Genomic DNA, 19,315 nt, shown 5'->3' with positions numbered 1-19,315 from the left:
ACAGCCCTTTGGATATAGCGTGCCCGAGTTTACGTGTCAGTTTACCCACCTGGGTAAACAGTGGTTTGAGGAAACAGCTGCGACTCCGGATGTCCTCGGGGGCCCAACTGTATCACTCTGCTTATCTCTCACTTGTCGTGCACGTATAAAATGTAATTCTGATATTAATGTTTTTTTTTTTTACAATCTGAGAATACAGTTTGTGAGATTTCTTTCGCAAAACTGTTGTTCATTGAATGTCCCGTCCAGCAAGAATAACATACATAAAGTTTCTACATTTGAGTTCCCATCCAATAAAAAAAACAAAACTTTAAAACCCAATATAAAGAGCACACATTTATTGCTGTAATAGATAGTTTGAAAAATTGACACACATTTGTAAAACCTCTTTTACTACCATCTATTATTTAAGATGCTAAATGTTTTAATAACGACTTCAATATATTCTTGTGTTACCGGTAACAGTTTTTTATTAGATTAATTTTATGGAGCTATGTGGTTCATAGTAACAAGTAAGAAGCAAATATTTATTATATTAACTATCAGAATATAGAGATAAATGTTACAGATAAGAGCTCAAATGCCAATTTTAAAATAAAAAGGTTAAAAAAAATATTAGTAAGAATTAAAATGTTTATTAATTAATATATACTAATTAATAGATACATCACAAATCCATAGATATCCACAAAGAATTGCATGAAGTAACAATTATTGTTATCAATAACAAGAATATATAGAAGATTAAAAAAACTAGCCCCTTTAAAATAGCTACTTGTTTGAGGCATTAATGTTAAAACTGATTGCCATGTATTGTATCTCTGTATTCCAGTTGCAACTAAAGGCCATTAAAAAATAGATGTAGAAAACAGTAAAACACACGTTCACTCTTTAGTTCAAGTTTCCAGTTGCGCTGCTTCAAGTCATGGATGGTTTGGCATTGACCATCTTTGGTGCTGGGCTCCTCCGTCTGGCATCCCATTTCACGACATGTCTTGGGCTGCCAGTATAGAGATAGAATAATTTCAACATGCATAGTATCCAAAGCATAAGACAAAAAAAATTAACTTGAACAAAAATGATTCAGACACCAGATATAATTTTATACTAGTGGGCGCAGGACACTTTAGTTAATTTTTGTAAGTGAGGATAGCAAAATAAAGTAAACTGACATTTTATACTCAAAAATTCTTCATACAGTGGACTACCAGTAAAATGTATACAAATTTAGGACCAAAATTATTCAGACACTTTGACCTGACCAAGTTTTGCTTTAGCATTTTTTTCTTTATTTGCTAATGCAACCCTTTACACCACAGACAGAACAAAATTAAGTATTGCTTGGTAATTGTTATTATCTAATTGTGTACTTAAATTTAACAGCTGATTGGTTGATTGATTGAAAACCTTTCTAAAGATGTTATCTGACATAAAATAGAATAATTTGTTCTGACAGTTTAACTCTGAGTTTGTCATATTGTATTACCATTTTCCAAACTATAGCGAATAAACTGTGATAATGTGAGAAAATGTCGAAGGTGTCTGAATAAATTTTGGTTTGACTGTATATAGAGTGCCTGGCCACTAAGGCACACTTTGCCCTTCAAAGTTCCCCAATTATGATATTTTAAAGGCTCCTAATTTTTTTTAGAATTGTCCAACAACAGGTTTACAAGCATCAAAGCATATTCTCATAATATACATTCATTGCACATCACCTCATTTTTCAAAGGCTCAGATTCGTCCGAAGATTCACTCTCTCTAAGGCTACATTAAGACTTTCAGTCCAAATTTTATTTTTGTGCATATCAGATTTATCAAGTGTGAACCGCCAAAAAAAAACATGAAATGTGATTTTTACAAATCCGTTTCGAGTTACATTCATATGTGGTTTGAAATCCTATTCAAATCTGTTTCAGTCTGACTGCCCTGATCGGATTTCACATGGTTTATGGGACTCTCATCCGAACATACAGAAAATGACAGTATAACAGAGACGTATGTTTTGTGACTGGCGGAGATGACAGCACGGAATAAAGCCACGCATACCTACGTTTCTGCCACTGCCTCAGAACACGCAGTAGTCCAGAGCGGCGGCTATACATTGTTAAGTTGTGAATAACAAGATCTGTATTGCAAACCCCACAATGTTGCGGATGTTGTTGTTTTTGCCTACCAATGCAATGTCATTGACATAGAAACCAACGCAGATATTCCGGAAAACGAAAGAGCGGCATGGGACACACAAATCGGACCTGAACAGTTGCGATACACAGTGTTTGAGGGCGAGTCAAATGAGACGTCGTTCATGGGCAGCCAATGAAGACCATACGTGGGCATTATGCAAATGTGTTACATTGTTACGTATGAATGTTATGGGAGTAAGACTGGAACTACTGGCGACTCGCTTTGGCAGTTCAGAATTAATTCTTTGTTTTGGGAGATTATAACTTTATTCATCGTGCACTTTGATCTTTAAAACTTCGCAGACCATTTACATTCACAAACAGCTATATTACACACTACATGAAAGGTAGTATCTGAAAAAGCATATTAAGGGCACTTTAAAACCAATGTAATCATCTATTCATGGATCAGCAAATTAATTCAGCATGCAGATCAAAAGCGTACATTGTCTCAAACTGGTCATATGGACATAACATGTCCACAATATGTTCACTAGCATACAACCATATACCCGGTAGGAAAAAAATTGTATGCTTGGAATATGCATGGATGTTGTCTGGCTATCACCAGACCAAGCTGACTTTAAGATTGAACATTGGTCTGGGGAGTCTTTTCTGTATTTTCTACTGCACAAGAGGCGTGATCAATGAGCATAAATTAAATGACTCTGTATGCAATTGGATAGTCCTTCAACCAATCAGACCACAGGAGGCGTGATCAACGGGCAATGACCCATCGCTATTCGTCATTGTGTTAAACCAGCCAATAGAGAGCCAGGTGGTTAAGCCAGTCTGTGATTGGTTCCCGCAAAAGTGTAACAGAAGCAGTAGAAATGAATGTACTGGTTGCCAGACTGAGTTGCAGGGCGAAATCAAACCGCCAGCAGATCAGGCTGGGTTTACCGAGTCTAGCACGGATGAGATTTGCCAAAATGAGCAGTACACAATATCATATTGCAAATACTGTGCCCCGCAATACAATGCTCAACTTGATCTCCTATTTATTGTAGCCTATATAATATGTCACTACTGGACAAAAGTATTTTCTAATTTAAAATAAAATATAAATGTAAATGTATCCTAGATCAACTGTGACAACATTTTTGTCTGTCTGGTGGTTGTTGGGTATCTGGATACTTATGAAAGGTAAAAACAGTGATTTTCTGATTAATCTCGATTTCATTTAAACTTAAACATGAACAGAAAATCAGTGTCAATACCCAGCACTAGACCATAAAAGCCAGGAATGAATTAGGATGTTTTGATGAATTGATAATTAAATAAATCAAGTCATTTGATTTGTTGCTTAAACATCTAGATATCACGATCACTTCGTTTTTTCCTAATCTAACTAACATGTTAGGATATTTTTCCCCTGCATCCTCTGTAAAAGAAATTCTCTTTGGCATTAGTCAACTCAAATCAGTTGCTACATTTGCAGAGAAGACAGTCAAAATGCCAAACCAACATCAAATAACTAGTTGTGACGAAAGCCTGACGGTAGTGTCTGTCGGCCCAATTCGGCAGCATCTGGGCAAAAAATTTGCACTTGAACACACTGCAAAAACTACAGCTGATGGCTAGCTAGCATATACGTCCTGCACCTGCGTGAAATAAAGGAATTAGAATATACAAACCATAAACAAAGCAGCGCTGGTTTACCATTTTGAGTATGAATCATGCTGATCAGTTTGTCTTCACTTACATTAATTAGGCTACATACTGCCATGTCGTTCTAAAAATATATTCACCCATTTCAAATGCTCCAAAAGATTTGGTAAATTTATAAAAGTGCCTTCTTTATGTGCCCTCTTGTCTTCATCATTTGTTCCATCATTTAACTTCCGTTTGCTGGTTTACAATGCTGATCAGCCAGACAAAGTGATCTCTTTTCCAGATGGTGATTCAACATGCTCAATTGGCCAGACTTAAGCCAACGGAGATCCAACTAAGCCGACGTGCAAAACACCCCCCCAAAACTAGCCCAGTGATGCTCACTGACTGCCCGGCATTGGCCAATGGCCAACCGTCAGCTTGGTGTGTCCCGGTTGAAACACTACTTAAAAGTTTACATCATAGAACAAAAGAATGATATGCAACCACTGAAATATAAAATATATAGAGATCTGTGAATACAGCCAATGCAAGTACTACCTAACACAACAACAACAAAAAGGTAAGACAATTCATACTGACATTAATTTTCATTTGCACTTTCTTTTTAGTTTCACTCTCAGTGTGAATTGGCCATAGACCAATTGTTTTGTGAGCTCTTGATACAATTATACACTCCCAACCCAATTTGGGTTATTTTCAATATAAAACTGTATAAAACAATGGACGTAGTGTCCGTGACGTCACCCGTAGGTTTCTGAAGAGCATTTTTGAAGCCCAAAGTGGGCGAGGCTGGCTGTCGCCATCTTGGCAGCGAGACACTTGTAGCCGAAATATGCGGTAACTGGCTCCATAACCTGTCCATAAACAATGAGTGTACAGTTCTGAGAACATATTTTAACATCCTAAGTGTATTTATATTCTGTATCTTTTTGAATAAAATCATACAATTTTACGCAAGGTATCAGGTGTTTCCATCACGCGAAAAGACTGACGTGACACTCGTTTAGGTGACTCACATCATGCCCCTGTATGATGCTTTGCATAAAATTAAACGATACATACATGCACAATAACAAATTTATAGATAAAATAAAATGTACACAAACCTGTATTTTACCGAATACATGCACCGATTTGACGGAGCTGCACTGCTTTCTTCTGAAGAGTTCGCAAAAAGCCTGCGATAAATAACTCAACTCCTGGGTTATGTCTGACCCAGGATCTGGGTAACACAAAAACTAACACAAAAACACTAGTCAGATTGACCTCGCCCCACCTCCCCCCACAAAAACACTATGAAAAACACTATATTAACTTGTTAAAACAGAAATCTTAATAAAAAAAATTCAGAGACTAAAAATGAACTAAAAAATAAATACTTTTATGGAAGAGGTCAGTTTGACCCACATATTTTTATTTTCAGAATTAGCAGACAGAAAATGTTATGAATACTTGCAGTGATTATTTGCTAAATGTACAAATAACTAGAACAAACTATAAATAGCATCAACAATTATTATATTACTTTGCGTAAACAGTATTTATTGCTATTTGTAAAGCCTCTGCCTTCTTGTTATGTCTGGTTATCAAACCCATTTCATGTGATCATTTTGGCGGTTCACACTTGCTAAATCTGATATGCACAAGGTTAAAATGTCAAGCAAGCAAAGTTTAAAATTGAATTTCAATGTCAAGCAGTTTAAAATGTACCCCAAGTCCCCAACACAACAAGTAAACTAAACAAAAGAGTATGGCAACTTAATTTCAAAGGGTCGTGCCTATTTCAGCCCTAAAAGCACTGAAAAGGCTCAATCACGGAACGTGGAAAAGTGGGAGGGTACAGGGTGGGAAATAAAAGCGTGCAGACAAAACTACTGAGACTCAGATGACGTGTCTTCGATCTTGTGCAAAATAAAAACACACATCATGTAACAAAGCGATTCACGTGCTTTAACCCTTTCATGCATAGAGGTCACTACAGTGAACATCTATTAAAAAAGTATTTTCTTGCATATGCATGGGTTTTGATGGCATAGTTGCACATCAACCTCTACAGTGGCCCCTAGTGCATCATTCTATACATCGCCACCAAGTGGCAAACCATTGTATGTCGATTTTTTTGCCCTCCAAACCAAGATGGCCAATGGGCAGTCAGAAATGCCAAGTTGCTTCGGAATATTAATCCATTCTAGTCTAGGAGACTCTTGCTGGTAAAAAAATGTTGTAGCATCAAGCAATATCCAATGATTCATATCACAGTTATATTTTCCAAGTAATGGTTTCAGACTGGGAGGAAATTCTAATTAATCATCTGTCCACTAAATTGGAAATCATTCATCATTAGCTATTTCAGCTACAATTCATACTAGTACTGTGACTATTGTTTTTTTTTAATACTTCATCTGCAGTAAATTTTTTGACTTTTATGTATTTGTGTTATTAGAATGTAATTTGCTAAGTAATGTGATTACATAAGGTACGTTACTTGTAAGGCATTACTTTCCTCGTAACATCATAAAGTAATCTGATTACGTTATGTTACTTGTACTACATTACCCACCAAAACTGCTCATTTCAGATGAAATTGAAAACACCTGATCACTAGGTTTTCTCTAAGGAGAGATATGGTAGAAATGAGTCCACCTTGAACATAATCAAAATTATCAGCTAATAAGTGTAAATCGACATACTTTCTGGTAGACTGGGGGGGAGCGTGATCGTTTTCTACATAAACTGAGTTGGGTTTCCACAGTTGTACATTGACAGGTTGTAGATATCTTTAATGAAATCACTTCCTCATGTTCTGATATCAAAAATATGCAAAGTTCAACTTTTATTAAGTTAAATTGCGTGTGCAATATTTCACATTTATTTTTTATATAGAGATTTTATAGTTTTCATGTGATTTATACAATTGTATTAATTGGTTTGTTAAATACATACAATATTGCTGTGTTATTACTGTATTATGTTTAACACAGTATCTCTTAAGTTAAAACCATAAAAGGCATACTGTCCACTCAAGTGGACATCTGAAAAGCTCTTTGAAAAATGTGTAAATATTTTTAAAATAAAATTCAAATCTTGTTTTTCATGGAGGGGGGGATCCTGACTGAAGGCATCATAATTAATGTATGAAAGGGTTAATATCCTTCATATAACAATTACAGAGTCAGCTGTCTACAATAATTAACGTTACACAAATTAAAGGGTCATGAAACCTGCTGCTTCAGCACCAGTTTTGAAAAATGCTACAAAATGGACATAGTAAGCTTACACAAGGCTTCTGGATTCACTTTTTTTTCGTTCCCATTGCGTTAAAGCATTCCGTTTTACACAAATGCATGCTGCAATTCATCACATGGTCTTATAATCCCACCATACATTACACAAATGCTCTGGTAAAATCTCGTGTTAAGCATACGTCCCGTACAACTGAAGTATAATCGAAAGAACAAAGTACTATAACGAGTGTTTAATTGGCACAAAAGGCAAAACTGTTATGTTATAAATTCTATACATACCGCCTTTGGAGGGATGGAAAAATCCTCAGGACTTGGTACCGCATCCTTGCCTAGACGCAAAGTGCCTTCAGGAGCAAGGCCGAAGTCCACCTTTCTCCAATTCTCGTAGCTCTCCCGGGAAAAATGTTTGCTACACACAAACAATTTCGTTGTGTCAGTACTTGATGGCCAACCAACCGCCCGCAACCAGACTTCAGCTCTGGCAGCATCGCGGGGAAAGCCATGCAACACCCTCGAACTCTTACACCACGGAAACAAACACCTGCGACCCATTAACTCCTCCCTCAACTACTACGTGATCTTACAGTTTTGACTGCCATAAGAAATAATTTTAACAATTATAGAATGATGATTATGAGACACCGACGCGTCATCGAAGAACTAAAAATAATTTTCACGTCACAACCCGTGACGTCGACACGACGATGTAGAGTTTAAAACCGGAAGACGAAAATGGGGGGGGGGGGGGGTTAACGAACTAATTTTCTCAAATGGTAAAACGGATGCTTACACTGTCTTCTATGATGTACAGCACAAACACATCTGTTAAAATCACAGAAACAGTTAAGTGCAGGGGTTTTCAAACTTTATGATGCCAAGGACCCCCAAATATGATGAACATTTTATGAGGGACCCCCTTCCTAAAATCCATCTCTATATTTTTATGTATGGAAAAAACATTTCAACTGATAAATAAATAGTAAGTGTGACATTATGTATAAGCAACTTTCACAATAAATGTATGCAAGCATGCAGCTTACATACTGCGTTAAGTATACGGCCTTGCAACCCCAGTGAGCAAGATAAAGGGGACTATATTGAGAAAAACTCACAAGAAATATACAAAGAAAACATATACAATACTGAAAAGTATGTATACGGCAAGAAAGGAGAGAAACATTTAATATACAAAGAAAACATATACAATACTGAAAAGTATGTATACGGCAAGAAAGGAGAGAAACATTTAGAACTGAAACAGTTAGAATGTTCGGTAGACTTTATCCATTTTTGCTTTGTCTTTTTATTCTCTGAAAACTTTTGGGGACCCCATATAACCTTCTGGAGGATCCCCGGACCCCAGTTTGAAAACCCCTGGTTTAGTGTTTCATGACCCATTAAATCAGTTATTATCCTTTGCCCAAATAGAGCCAACTAGTTTTGAATCTCCAGTGAGAAATTAGTGTATATTTTCAAGAACTAATTGGTAAAAGTGTCGCTCATTTATTTATGCACCTAATTATCAAGACAAATGACATGAAATGTGCTTACAGAGCAATGTATCTGTGCATTCAGATTTGCTTTGATCCAGTGTTTAAAGGTGCAGTAAGCAATTTCCAAGAAACACCAACTCCCAAACATACAGAACCCCCCCCCCCCCCCCCCCCCAACAGAAACACACGCCTCCCCTCATTGCTCTGCCCCAGGATAACGAACACGCTACACAACACAGGAAACCACAACAGCTAGCACATCAGACTGTCCTGTTACTATAGCTAATATTACAAAAGCATATATTGGTTCTGTTAAACAGCAAAACCAATATTACACGCGTATTGAGTAGAAACCATAGACTGTAAAAAAATATGGACATATTGTCCGTGACATCACCCATAGGATTCGGATGAGCAGTTTTGAAGTACGGACTAGATGGCCTCCAGATGGCCGTTGCCATCTTGGCAGCGTGTCATCGCGTGTCACTCCCGGATAACAGAAAATGGGCAAAAAGGCGGGACGTGGGCGGAGCTGAAGTGACGCGATGACTAACAGACAGCAGATAAATGGCTATCCACCTGTCACTCGAAGTGGCCACGCCCTTAATTATGCAGCACTTTAATGCTTTGTATAATGTAAACGAGTTATAAAAAAATTCACCCCCCCACAGTTGTCATGAAGGGTAAAATTAGCCGTATAGACCAAAACCACAATATGTACCAGACTGTAAACATGTTTTAATCTGCTGTAAAGTTGGGCATTTTAACATGGGGCTCAATGAGACTCTTCTCCCTTCTGGAGCCAGTGGATGAATTGCACTTGCAGTATATGTCACTTCCGTATTGGCTTCGAGAGAAACTGCAGGAGGTTGCCGCTTGGTAGAAACAAAGCAACCTCTACGTCTGGTTTCAGGCCTTTGTGCTCTTTAAAGGCTGGAAAGCTTTTCCAGTATTAACGCGGTCCTGGCGTTTGCCTGATCATAATACTTATTTTTCCAATTATATTCCTCTGACCTTTTCCTCACTGGTAATCTGAGCCATCTCTCGTTCTCATCCTTTCTACAAATGTCCCTAGCTCACTCTCTCTCGTCCCCCATCATGAGTGTATACGCCCCCTATTGCTGATTGGCTATTCGCTAAGTGTTGCGGTGATCGGTCTGATCCACTTTATACCCACACAGGACAGTACATCTAGCAAATATTCATAAAATGTGTTTGTTTGGTTGTTGATATTTTTTTAAATAGCATTTCTCAGATATTGCTTACTGCACATTTAATTGCAAAATGCACAGACTCAAAAGACCAGCAGGACCTTATACCTTCCTGTTTCAAATGGAGATTTTTTTTCTTTTTCTTTTAAAGCCCATTTCAACCTATGCTTCTGCATTGTCACAGTAAAGCCCAATTGTCATTCAAAGTATAAGGCAACCCCTTCTCATGAGTACTTAAGGATAGATTGGGAGATTGTTTCCTCCCAAATCTGTATTGCTAATATATTTGCTTAAGTTAATCTCTATAAATGTGTTTTGTTGGTTCGCAGCAGCTCATGCTGCCTTCACGTGCTATCGGAATTATCGTAAATACTAGTTACCTAGTTTAAAAAATTTGAATGCAATGAGCTCGTAAATCACGACTTCAGAAGTGGGAAGTAGGACATTTCCGATAGCATGTGAAGGCAGCATTAATACTATAAAACCCATCTGACTGAACATGGGAAATCAATGCAGCACAAAGACAATCAATATAAATTTGTGAGATGATTAGGAAAGTACCTTAAACAGAAACACTTTGGTCTGAAGAAGTGTTTTATTAGAATCAACTGCTGTGTGACATGCAGCTTTTGTAAGCAGACCAGCCTTTACGTTTATTTCAGCCCTCAGCCAAAATAATGAAATAAAAAATAAACCACTAAGGTGTGATTGTGTTTTGAATGTTCCAAAGCCATAAATGAAGAGACTCCGCAGGTGTTCCATCCAACTGGCATCATGTTGACTTCACTTCTTCTTGGGCTGATTAGGTGTGTTGAATTTGAAGAAGATGATGTCACCATCTTCCACAACGTAGTTCCGTCCTTGTTGTCTGTATTTCCCTGCAGACTGCAAGCATTCAACAACATTGTCAGTTTTCCACATTTAACAACCCGCGCTATTTTCTATTATCTTTCCAAACTCTTACTTTAGCTGCGTTTTCACTGCCTTCCTCCTTAAAGTCTATAAATTTCATGACTTCAGCCATAATGAAGCCTTTCTCAAAGTCTGTGTGGATCTTTCCAGCTGCTTGCGGGGCCTTGGTGCCTTTCTGTAAGGTGTTCAAACACGTGCATATCATTTCAGAGGTGCATCAGAAATATAGCCCATGTTAAAATGTGTCTGTGGGCATGTCCTTTGCTCACCCTGATGGTCCAGGCACGGACTTCGTCAGGTCCGGCTGTGAAGAAGTACTCCAGCTGCAAGGCTGCATACCCGTTCTTGATGATCTTAGTCAGAATACTGACACAAAGAAATCAAAATTCACAACGTGAAAAACTTCAAGGGAAAAATTAAGATAATCACTACTGAGATTAAGCATGACCCAAAATATGATTGACTTTATCATTTAGAGCAGGGATGGGCGACTTCGGTCCTGGAGGGCCACTGTCCTGTAGAGTTTAGTTTCAACCCTAATCAAATACACCTAAACAAGATAATCAAGGTCTTCAGGATTACTAGAAAGCCACAGACAGGAGAGTCTCTACAGGACAGTGGCCCTCCATGACCAAAGTTGCCCATCTCTGATTTAGAGCATCAGTTTGGTACGGTTGAAAATCATTTTTGCATATGAAAAATTATGACATTTCTTAAATTCAGCAACAAGAGCAAATCCTGACCTCTGCGTTTTGTTTTCCTCACAATACTTCTGTTTCTCTTCATCAGTCATGTCCTGATAGTTGCTCTCAAATCCCCCACTGAACGGGATGACCAGCGCACCTGGATCATGAGCGTCAACCCACTCCTTGATCTTCACCAACCTACAAAAAAAAAGGCAGCAAATGTTTTACATCAGGGGTCCCAAACTCAAGTTACCTGGGAACAAAAGCCAGTTCTCCAACTGGGACCAGCTGAACTGTTACAGCACAAATGTTTTTACAACCACGAATTTGGACTACATACATTTCGCAATTCAAGATCAAGCAGGAAGCCATGCCATGAAAGGAAAAGTCCATCTAAAAATTCAAATTCTGTCATTTTATCACTTTCATGTCATTCCAAACCTGTATGACTTTCTTTTGTGGAGCACAAAAGATGTTTAAAAGATATTGGAAACTCAACCGTTTTGGTTCCCTTAGACTTCCATTGTATTTTTTGTCCACAGTGGACAAAAAATATTACACTGAAAGTCATATAGGTTTGGAATGACATGAGAGTAAATTATGATATTTATTTGTGGACTCTCCTTTTAAGAGGCCAGACACATCACTATCATGATTTAATGTAACAATCAGCTATTTAAAGATATTCATAACAATCAATTAACACATATGACAATTGTAAATCATTTTTGCCTCAGTTGGAAGAGCAAAATAAAGTAGCTCATGTAGCAGTACAGAGTGTCAAAACTAGAAAAGGGGGATACAAAGAAATTATTTGAAAGCTGAATTCAAGGATAATCTTAAGGGTGCAGTAAACAAATTTCTGAGAAATGCTGTTGAAAATGGATTGGACCAAGCAGCAACACACTTTTAGTCAGCAGTAGGGGGCTTATACACTCATGATGGGGGAGGAGAGAGAGTGAGAAAAGAGGGAGATTTGAAGAAAGACTGTAGAAAGATGGCTATGAGACATTACAAAAGAGAAAAGGTCAGAGCAATATCACTGGGGGGAAAAAGGGTTATGTTCAGGCAAGAGCTTTAGGACTCCCGTTAATATAAACCCTTTTTCAGTTAGTAAACACTGTGATGTTTTTTTTGTGGGCGGAGCTTAGACGGAGGCAGAACGATTCCCCTGATTGCTTCACTAATGCTAGCCAGCAAGTTTTTTTTAAAGGTTTTTGTTGTTTTTAAACAATGACTGGAGTAATTTTATTAACATTTTAATATGTAAGGTCACTCTCTGTCCGGGACCGTGTTATTTTAAAAGTTAACCTTAACAGACGGAACCAGATTGACCGACCCATACACGCTCCACTCAATGGATGGACGATCTGACAGGATTACCTCCGGATGAGTGGCCTGGCACCCAGGGCCGGCCTGCGCCATAGGCAAATGCTTATTTTTACCTTAAACTTTATGCAAGTAGCTGTTCTCGGTACTCCATGTGATTTTATAAAAAATCAGGTCCGTTTTTTTATAAACACACCGCTTTTTTTAATAGCCTAATGTTTTTACTCTACAGTTGTGCAGTTTTAAGGGGATATAGGGCATTTTTTAAACGTATTTGCCGAAATTAGTAATGATATTTATATACAGGTTTATTTAAAATAGCAAATTTTTTTGTCAAATTCACATTAAATATCTTAATTTCACATTTTAGGCTACTTCATGGTGAAAACATGAATGTGCATAGTTTTGATCGTTAGATGCCTATAACCATGTCCTAAATGGACACATACAAGACTTAAAATACACAGATTTAACAGATGAGTTTTGTGTCGTACGATCCGAAGTTCTGCCTAGACAGCGCCTGGCACACTCACTCACTCCAGTACGCTCGTTTTATTGCCTTTAACCACAGTTGTCACCGTTTTTTTGTCTGGCAGTAGCAGCAGGTATGCGGTAAAATTTCAATTTGGAGCCTGTTCTCCGTCGATTCTGGCACCCAAAAAGCAACAAGATGACATTTTGAGCTCCGAATCTGTGCTGGTTTGTATTGGCTACCTTCATTTTTTCCTTTGTTTTGCCTCCAGCTAAAAAACACACGGTTGCATTGTTTCTGCTCCATAACACTGGTTTTGCCATGTTTCACAGAACCAAGATATGCTGTAGTCGATGTTAGCTATAGTAACAGGACAGTTTTGAGTGTCATTGTTTGTCTGGGGCTGGTGTGCTGCTGGAGACTACAAACAAACTCTTGCGTGTATATATACGTGTACTGTGTGTAAATTTTTTGTCCTTGTCGTTCATTTGTCATCTTCACTTTATTTTTCGCAAAACATTATTTTGCGTTGCTTCAGCTATGATAGAGACATCCACTTATGCATTACATGTTTGTGCATTTTTGGGGCGGAGCAATGAAAGTGTGTTTGTTTGGGTTTATTTAAAATACTGACAGTGTTTTTCAGAAATCGTTTACTGCACCTTTAACGTTTGAAGAATGCTTGGTACGCCGGCCAGTAGATTGAGACATTTTCGCATGGTCCAAAGGATGTGTAAGACCAGCACAGAAAGGATTCACTAACAGAAGATAAGCAGCTAAGATGTTCTCTCACCATTTATTCTTTTTCCTAATGTAATCTTTCTCTGAGAGGTTTACCAAGTAGATCATTGGCTTGGATGTCAGGAACAGATACTTATTCAAGACGTCAATCTGAAAAACAACAACAAAAAACAGTTAGTGAATAACCAATACTTCTGAGCAATTTCAGGCCGAGTATAGAGTGCTGCAGGTATGACATATTTTTGTAGGCGAACCAGGAAGCTAGTATCAGCCTGATAAAAAGCCAATAGAATTTTTCCTTTGCAGAAATAAGCTGTTACCAACAAAAGTTTATGATTCTTGCACGTTTAGTTCATCAAGATAAACGTTTACAAATTATCACATCTTTTATGAATTTTAGGGCCTTAATACAATCGCCATAAGTAAAAAGCTAGGCTATAAACTACACCACATGACTTTAACGTCATCATCAACACTAAGCTTCCGACAACTCTTTAAATCTTTAAAATCTACAAGTTGGAAAGCTTAAGTTGAAATAGATTAGAAGTATAAACATAAGTGGACCAGTGAGTAGATTACTTTTCCTGTTTGTGATGTAGTCCCATTTAGCCACCTGGCATTAAACGGAAGTTGCGATAGTCTTTACCTCCATACTGGGATGCATTACTTGAGTGAAACGGCTTCTTAAACAAGAAAAATTTAGGGCAGGAATTGTCCAGTAGAGGGAGGGGGGGATGTTTATTTAGGGAATGTTTATACAGTGAGGAAAATAAGTATTTGAACACCCTGCTATTTTGCAAGTTCTCCCACTTAGAAATCATGGAGGGGTCTGAAATTGTCATCGTAGGTGCATGTCCACTGTGAGAGACATAATCTAAAAAAAAAAAATCCAGAAATCACAATGTATGATTTTTTTAACTATTTATTTGTATGATACAGCTGCAAATAAGTATTTGAACACCTGTCTATCAGCTAGAATTCTGACCCTCAAAGACCTTTAAATTGTCCACCTCCACTCCATTTATTATCCTAAATTAGATGCACCTGTTTGAGGTTGTTAGTTGCATAAAGACACCTGTCCACCCCATACAATCAGTAAGAATCCAACTACTAACATGGCCAAGACCAAAGAGCTGTCCAAAGACACTAGAGACAAAACTGTACACATCCACAAGGCTGGAAAGGGCTACGGGGAAATTGCCAAGCAGCTTGGTGAAAAAAAGGTCCACTGTTGGAGCAATCATTAGAAAATGGAAGAAGCTAAACATGACTGTCCATCTCCCTCGGACTGGGGCTCCATGCAAGATCTCACCTCGTGGGGTCTCAATGATCCTAGGAAAGGTGAGAAATCAGCCCAGAACTACACGGGAGGAGCTGGTCAATGACCTGAAAAGAGCTGGGACCACTGTTTCCAAAGTTACTGTTGGTAATACACTAAGACGTCATGGTTTGAAATCATGCATGGCACGGAAGGTTCCCCTGCTTAAACCAGCACATGTCCAGGCCCGTCTTAAGTTTGCCAATGACCATTTGGATGATCCAGAGGAGTCATGGAAGAAAGTCATGTGGTCAGATGAGACCAAAATAGAACTTTTTGGTCATAATACCACTAAACGTGTTTGGAGGAAGAAGAATGATGAGTACCATCCCAAGAACACCATCCCTACTGTGAAGCATGGGGGTGGTAGCATCATGCTTTGGGGGTGTTTTTCTGCACATGGGACAGGGCGACTGCACTGTATTAAGGAGAGGGTGACCGGGGCCATGTATTGCGAGATTTTGGGGAACAACCTCCTTCCCTCAGTTAGAGCATTGAAGATGGGTCGAGGCTGGGTCTTCTAACATGACAATGACCCGAAGCACACTCTGTAAGGCTCTGTAAGAAGCATATCAAGGTTCTGGCGTGGCCTAGCCAGTCTCCAGACCTAAACCCAATAGAGAATCTTTGGAGGGAGCTCAAACTCCGTGTTTCTCAGCGACAGGCCAGAAACCTGACTGATCTAGAGAAGATCTGTGTGGAGGAGTGGGCCAAAATCCCTCCTGCAGTGTGTGCAAACCTGGTGAAAAACTACAGGAAACTTTTGACCTCTGTAATTGCAAACAAAGGCTACTGTACCAAATATTAACATTGATTTTCTCAGGTGTTCAAATACTTATTTGCAGCTGTATCATACAAATAAATAGTTTAAAAAAAATCATACTTTTTTTTGATTATGTCTCTCACAGTAGACATGCACCTACGATGACAATTTCAGACCCCTCCATGATTTCTAAGTGGGAGAACTTGCAAAATAACAGGGTGTTCAAATACTTATTTTCCTCACTGTAATTAAAGATTATAAAACAAGAACCGCTTTTTTTCAATACACAAAAACTTTTTATAAAGTGGATTATTACTGATGTATTTTATGTCTTTGATTTAACACAAGCTCAAGATATTTTCACGTATATTCTAAGAGCTTATTTCAGACATTTAACCAAAAATCCAACACATTGAATTCGGGGCAATGGAAGTGCAAATATGCTAACTCGTTTCCGGGTTTTGGGACCCATTCCTGCATCTCTATTTTAGATTAGAAATAATAAGAAAAAAAGATTTTAACCTCTTTGTCGTTCCATTCATGGTAAAAACGGACATGTTTCTTTTCATCAACCACCCAGGACTTTATTTTACACATGATGTCCTGAAAGCAGAGAAAACAAAAACAACTGTCAGTGCATGTCTCTGCAGGCTTTCTAAGTAAAGTAGGAAGAAGGTTTTATTTCTGAATACTGGGATATATAGTTCACTCACAAATTCAGGTTTGAGTTTTTTGTCTCCACCCCTGACAGCGGTTTTCTCCAGCTTATCTATGATTGGCCCAATCATCTCTTCATCCTTCAGCCTCAGCTCCTCATGAATGATCTCAATATCCCTGACTGGGTCAACACACCCCTCAACATGGATAATATCTTCATCCTCAAATGCTCCTACAAACAAAAAGTTACATATACATATCTTTTAAGACATTTTGGCCAATGGATTTCCACACAACTTCCACAACATTTCCAGATTTATCCAGGAAACAAATATCTATTTCTATGTCAGATAATCATCACGCTGTAAATTTTCCCTAAATCCCCTATAATTTTTCCCTTTTTTATCTCTGTATATCAACATTTTTTTTTTTTTTATATATACATATCGTTGAACTCGGTCTACTAATTCTGTCTAACTACTGGGCAATTTACAAATAAAGAATTTCATAAAAATCTTTAGAAACTCAGCGGTTTGAAATGCCAATCTACTCACGCGTCATGTGAAAGATGGAATCACAGGCACTGATGTGGGAGAGGAAGGCATTTCCCAAACCCTGGCCTGCATGAGCCCCTTTTACTAAGCCAGCAATATCCACCACATTCAGAAATGCAGGAACCTTACTGGAGGGAAAGGTAAGAGTGAAATTAAGACTAGGACTAGGAGCAGAAGGTGTTGATAAATGTATTATGTAGACATGCAGTGAGCACCTGACTGGTTTATGGTACTGGCAGAGGAAGTCATAGCGCTCATCTGGAATGGGCACACGGCTCTCGTTTGGGTCGATGGTGCAAAACGGAAAATTCTCAGCCGCTGCCTGACTCTTTGTCAGAACATTGAAGAATGTTGACTTTCTGAAACCAAGCCAAATTAACTGAGATAAGGACGAGAATATGGATCACTGACACTTTGTTATGCATAACAAATGAAGAAATAACTGCAAAATCACTAGTATGTACTACATTACTTCACTGTTTAAAAAGCACATTCTATTATGAATATGGGTAGTATGAACGAAATCAGGACGAAGAAGAACATGTGCCATGTCGTCACTGCCATTCACAACTCCTCTCCAGTGGCTTCATGGGACAGTAAAATGTCCATCAAATGCACACCGGAAGTAGTAGGTCATCCAGGTAATTTTCTACTAGTTTTTTTTTTATACTATGCGTTCAGACATACTGTTCTTCTGGCGTACTGTTTTTCGCATCCTATATAGTATGGAAGTAGGCTTATTCGGACACAGCACGAATTTGTTGCCATTCAAAGAACACGTCCCATCCTGTGGCAGGATGATGTCATTCTCATAATGGACCAAGATCGTGAGTCACTCTCCTTCTAATAACTTCACACAATATATAGCCGGACAGGTTTGCATTAAGCTCAAATTAAAATAAATAACAACTGTCCCAGGCATTCACACTTTCCCAGTCTGACACTATTCCTCCAGCGATGTCAAACTAAAGACATAGACACATGCATAAAGCTAAAATGCCAGCTGGAAGAGACACTTACCCTACATTTGGTAACCCAACAATTCCAATTTTCAAGGAAGTCCCGAAACGTCCAATCAGGGGGGGTTGTTTTGGTCCATCTCCACCCTTTTTTGGAGGCATCTGTGGAGAAAAACAAACATACATTTTACTTTAACGCATTACATAATTAACAGACGAACACAACCAGTCACGCAGCTACCACACCTTTTTAGGAGCCATGGTAAAATGTTATCAGTACTCTCTTGCAATATTACGAATGGAGTATAATTTGCATAATTAAGATGCGGTAGAAGCCACCCAACGTGTGACTTCGCCTGGCTAACTGCAGAAACTAGCTGCCATTTCACGACAGTGAAACTAATGGCACCAAGGTCCCAAAATAGCCCCCTCATTGAGTGTAAACTGACCGGCCTTATTCACTGTAAGAGAGGCTAAATATATGCTGCTCCCTGGACCAGAGAAGGCATATATCATAGCACTGCTTATAAATCCTGCATCGTAGCCAAGTGACAGCCGGGTTAGTAGAGGTAGGGGTGCTTCATCGTTTGCTAGGAAGCCAACATAGAGCCACATGTGCAGCCAGAGCATCAATACCCCTATCCCCAATTCAGTACTGTGTGCAACGTAGCAGGTTAGCATGCCGGTCATACGAAGGGGACAATATGCAATGAAAACAGACAATTTAAACACAAATACCACGTCTTAGCGATGTATTTATGAATATGATAAAGCCTACGCTTATATCACCTTGATATCCCACTATGTCTGTAAGCAGATGGGGAATTTCGCTGTACTCAAATGAACACACGCTGCTCCACACTTCGGCTGATGAAACGCAAAGAACGTGCATACCGGAAGAGTCCTGAATCCTCACATCGTGATTGGTCGAAACCAGTTACGATAGATTGACGTTAGGGTATGAGGGTATGACGTACACACACACACAATAAATGGCAACATTTCGTTGTATATCTCATCATTACAACAAAATTAAGGACATTAATTTACGATATTGCACAAATTTTACCCTGTTAAGCACTTTCTATCTAAGTTTAACCAAGACATAGAAGTACATGTTTTTGTTTGTTTGTTTGTTTGTTTGTTTAGTGCAAACAGAAACTGTACCTCAT

The 19,315-nt window shown here is 38.5% G+C and overlaps 1 protein-coding gene across 2 annotated transcripts; it reads right to left on the bottom strand.

The window, feature by feature from the left end:
* Window positions 1-9,899: 9,899 nt before the first annotated feature.
* Window positions 9,900-19,049, bottom strand: ola1 (Obg-like ATPase 1). 2 transcript variants are annotated; one of them, XM_079840740.1, is made up of 11 exons: window positions 18,933-19,049; window positions 18,205-18,305; window positions 17,400-17,543; window positions 17,185-17,312; window positions 16,687-16,862; window positions 16,496-16,576; window positions 13,945-14,042; window positions 11,408-11,548; window positions 10,934-11,030; window positions 10,717-10,839; window positions 9,900-10,637 (listed from the first exon to the last, which is right to left on the bottom strand). In XM_079840740.1, exons 2-11 carry the CDS (start codon window positions 18,303-18,305, stop codon window positions 10,536-10,538), a joined length of 1,191 nt encoding a protein of 396 aa, XP_079696866.1. In that variant the 5' UTR covers window positions 18,933-19,049; the 3' UTR covers window positions 9,900-10,535. The 2 variants fall into 2 exon arrangements, with proteins under 2 accessions (XP_079696866.1, XP_079696865.1); XM_079840739.1 differs by having other exon boundaries at window positions 17,185-17,543; window positions 18,933-19,033.
* Between the last annotated feature and the right edge of the window lie 266 nt (window positions 19,050-19,315).

This window comes from Gobio gobio (assembly GCF_949357685.1).
Source record: "Gobio gobio genome assembly, chromosome: 17".
NCBI classification, from domain to species: domain Eukaryota; kingdom Metazoa; phylum Chordata; class Actinopteri; order Cypriniformes; family Gobionidae; genus Gobio; species Gobio gobio.
This window is presented reverse-complemented; position numbering and strand designations above follow the sequence as displayed.

Excerpts from the sequence above, each read along its gene's own strand:
- ola1 (XM_079840739.1), bottom strand. The coding sequence starts at position 18,305 with ATGCCTCCAAAAAAGGGTGGAGATGGACCAAAACAACCCCCCCTGATT. Across the intron at positions 17,544-18,204 it reads GTTGGGTTACCAAATGTAGG|AAAGTCAACATTCTTCAATG; the intron begins GTAAGTGTCTCT and ends GCTTGGTTTCAG. Across the intron at positions 11,549-13,944 it reads ATTAGGAAAAAGAATAAATG|GTTGGTGAAGATCAAGGAGT; the intron begins GTGAGAGAACAT and ends TTTTTTTTGTAG.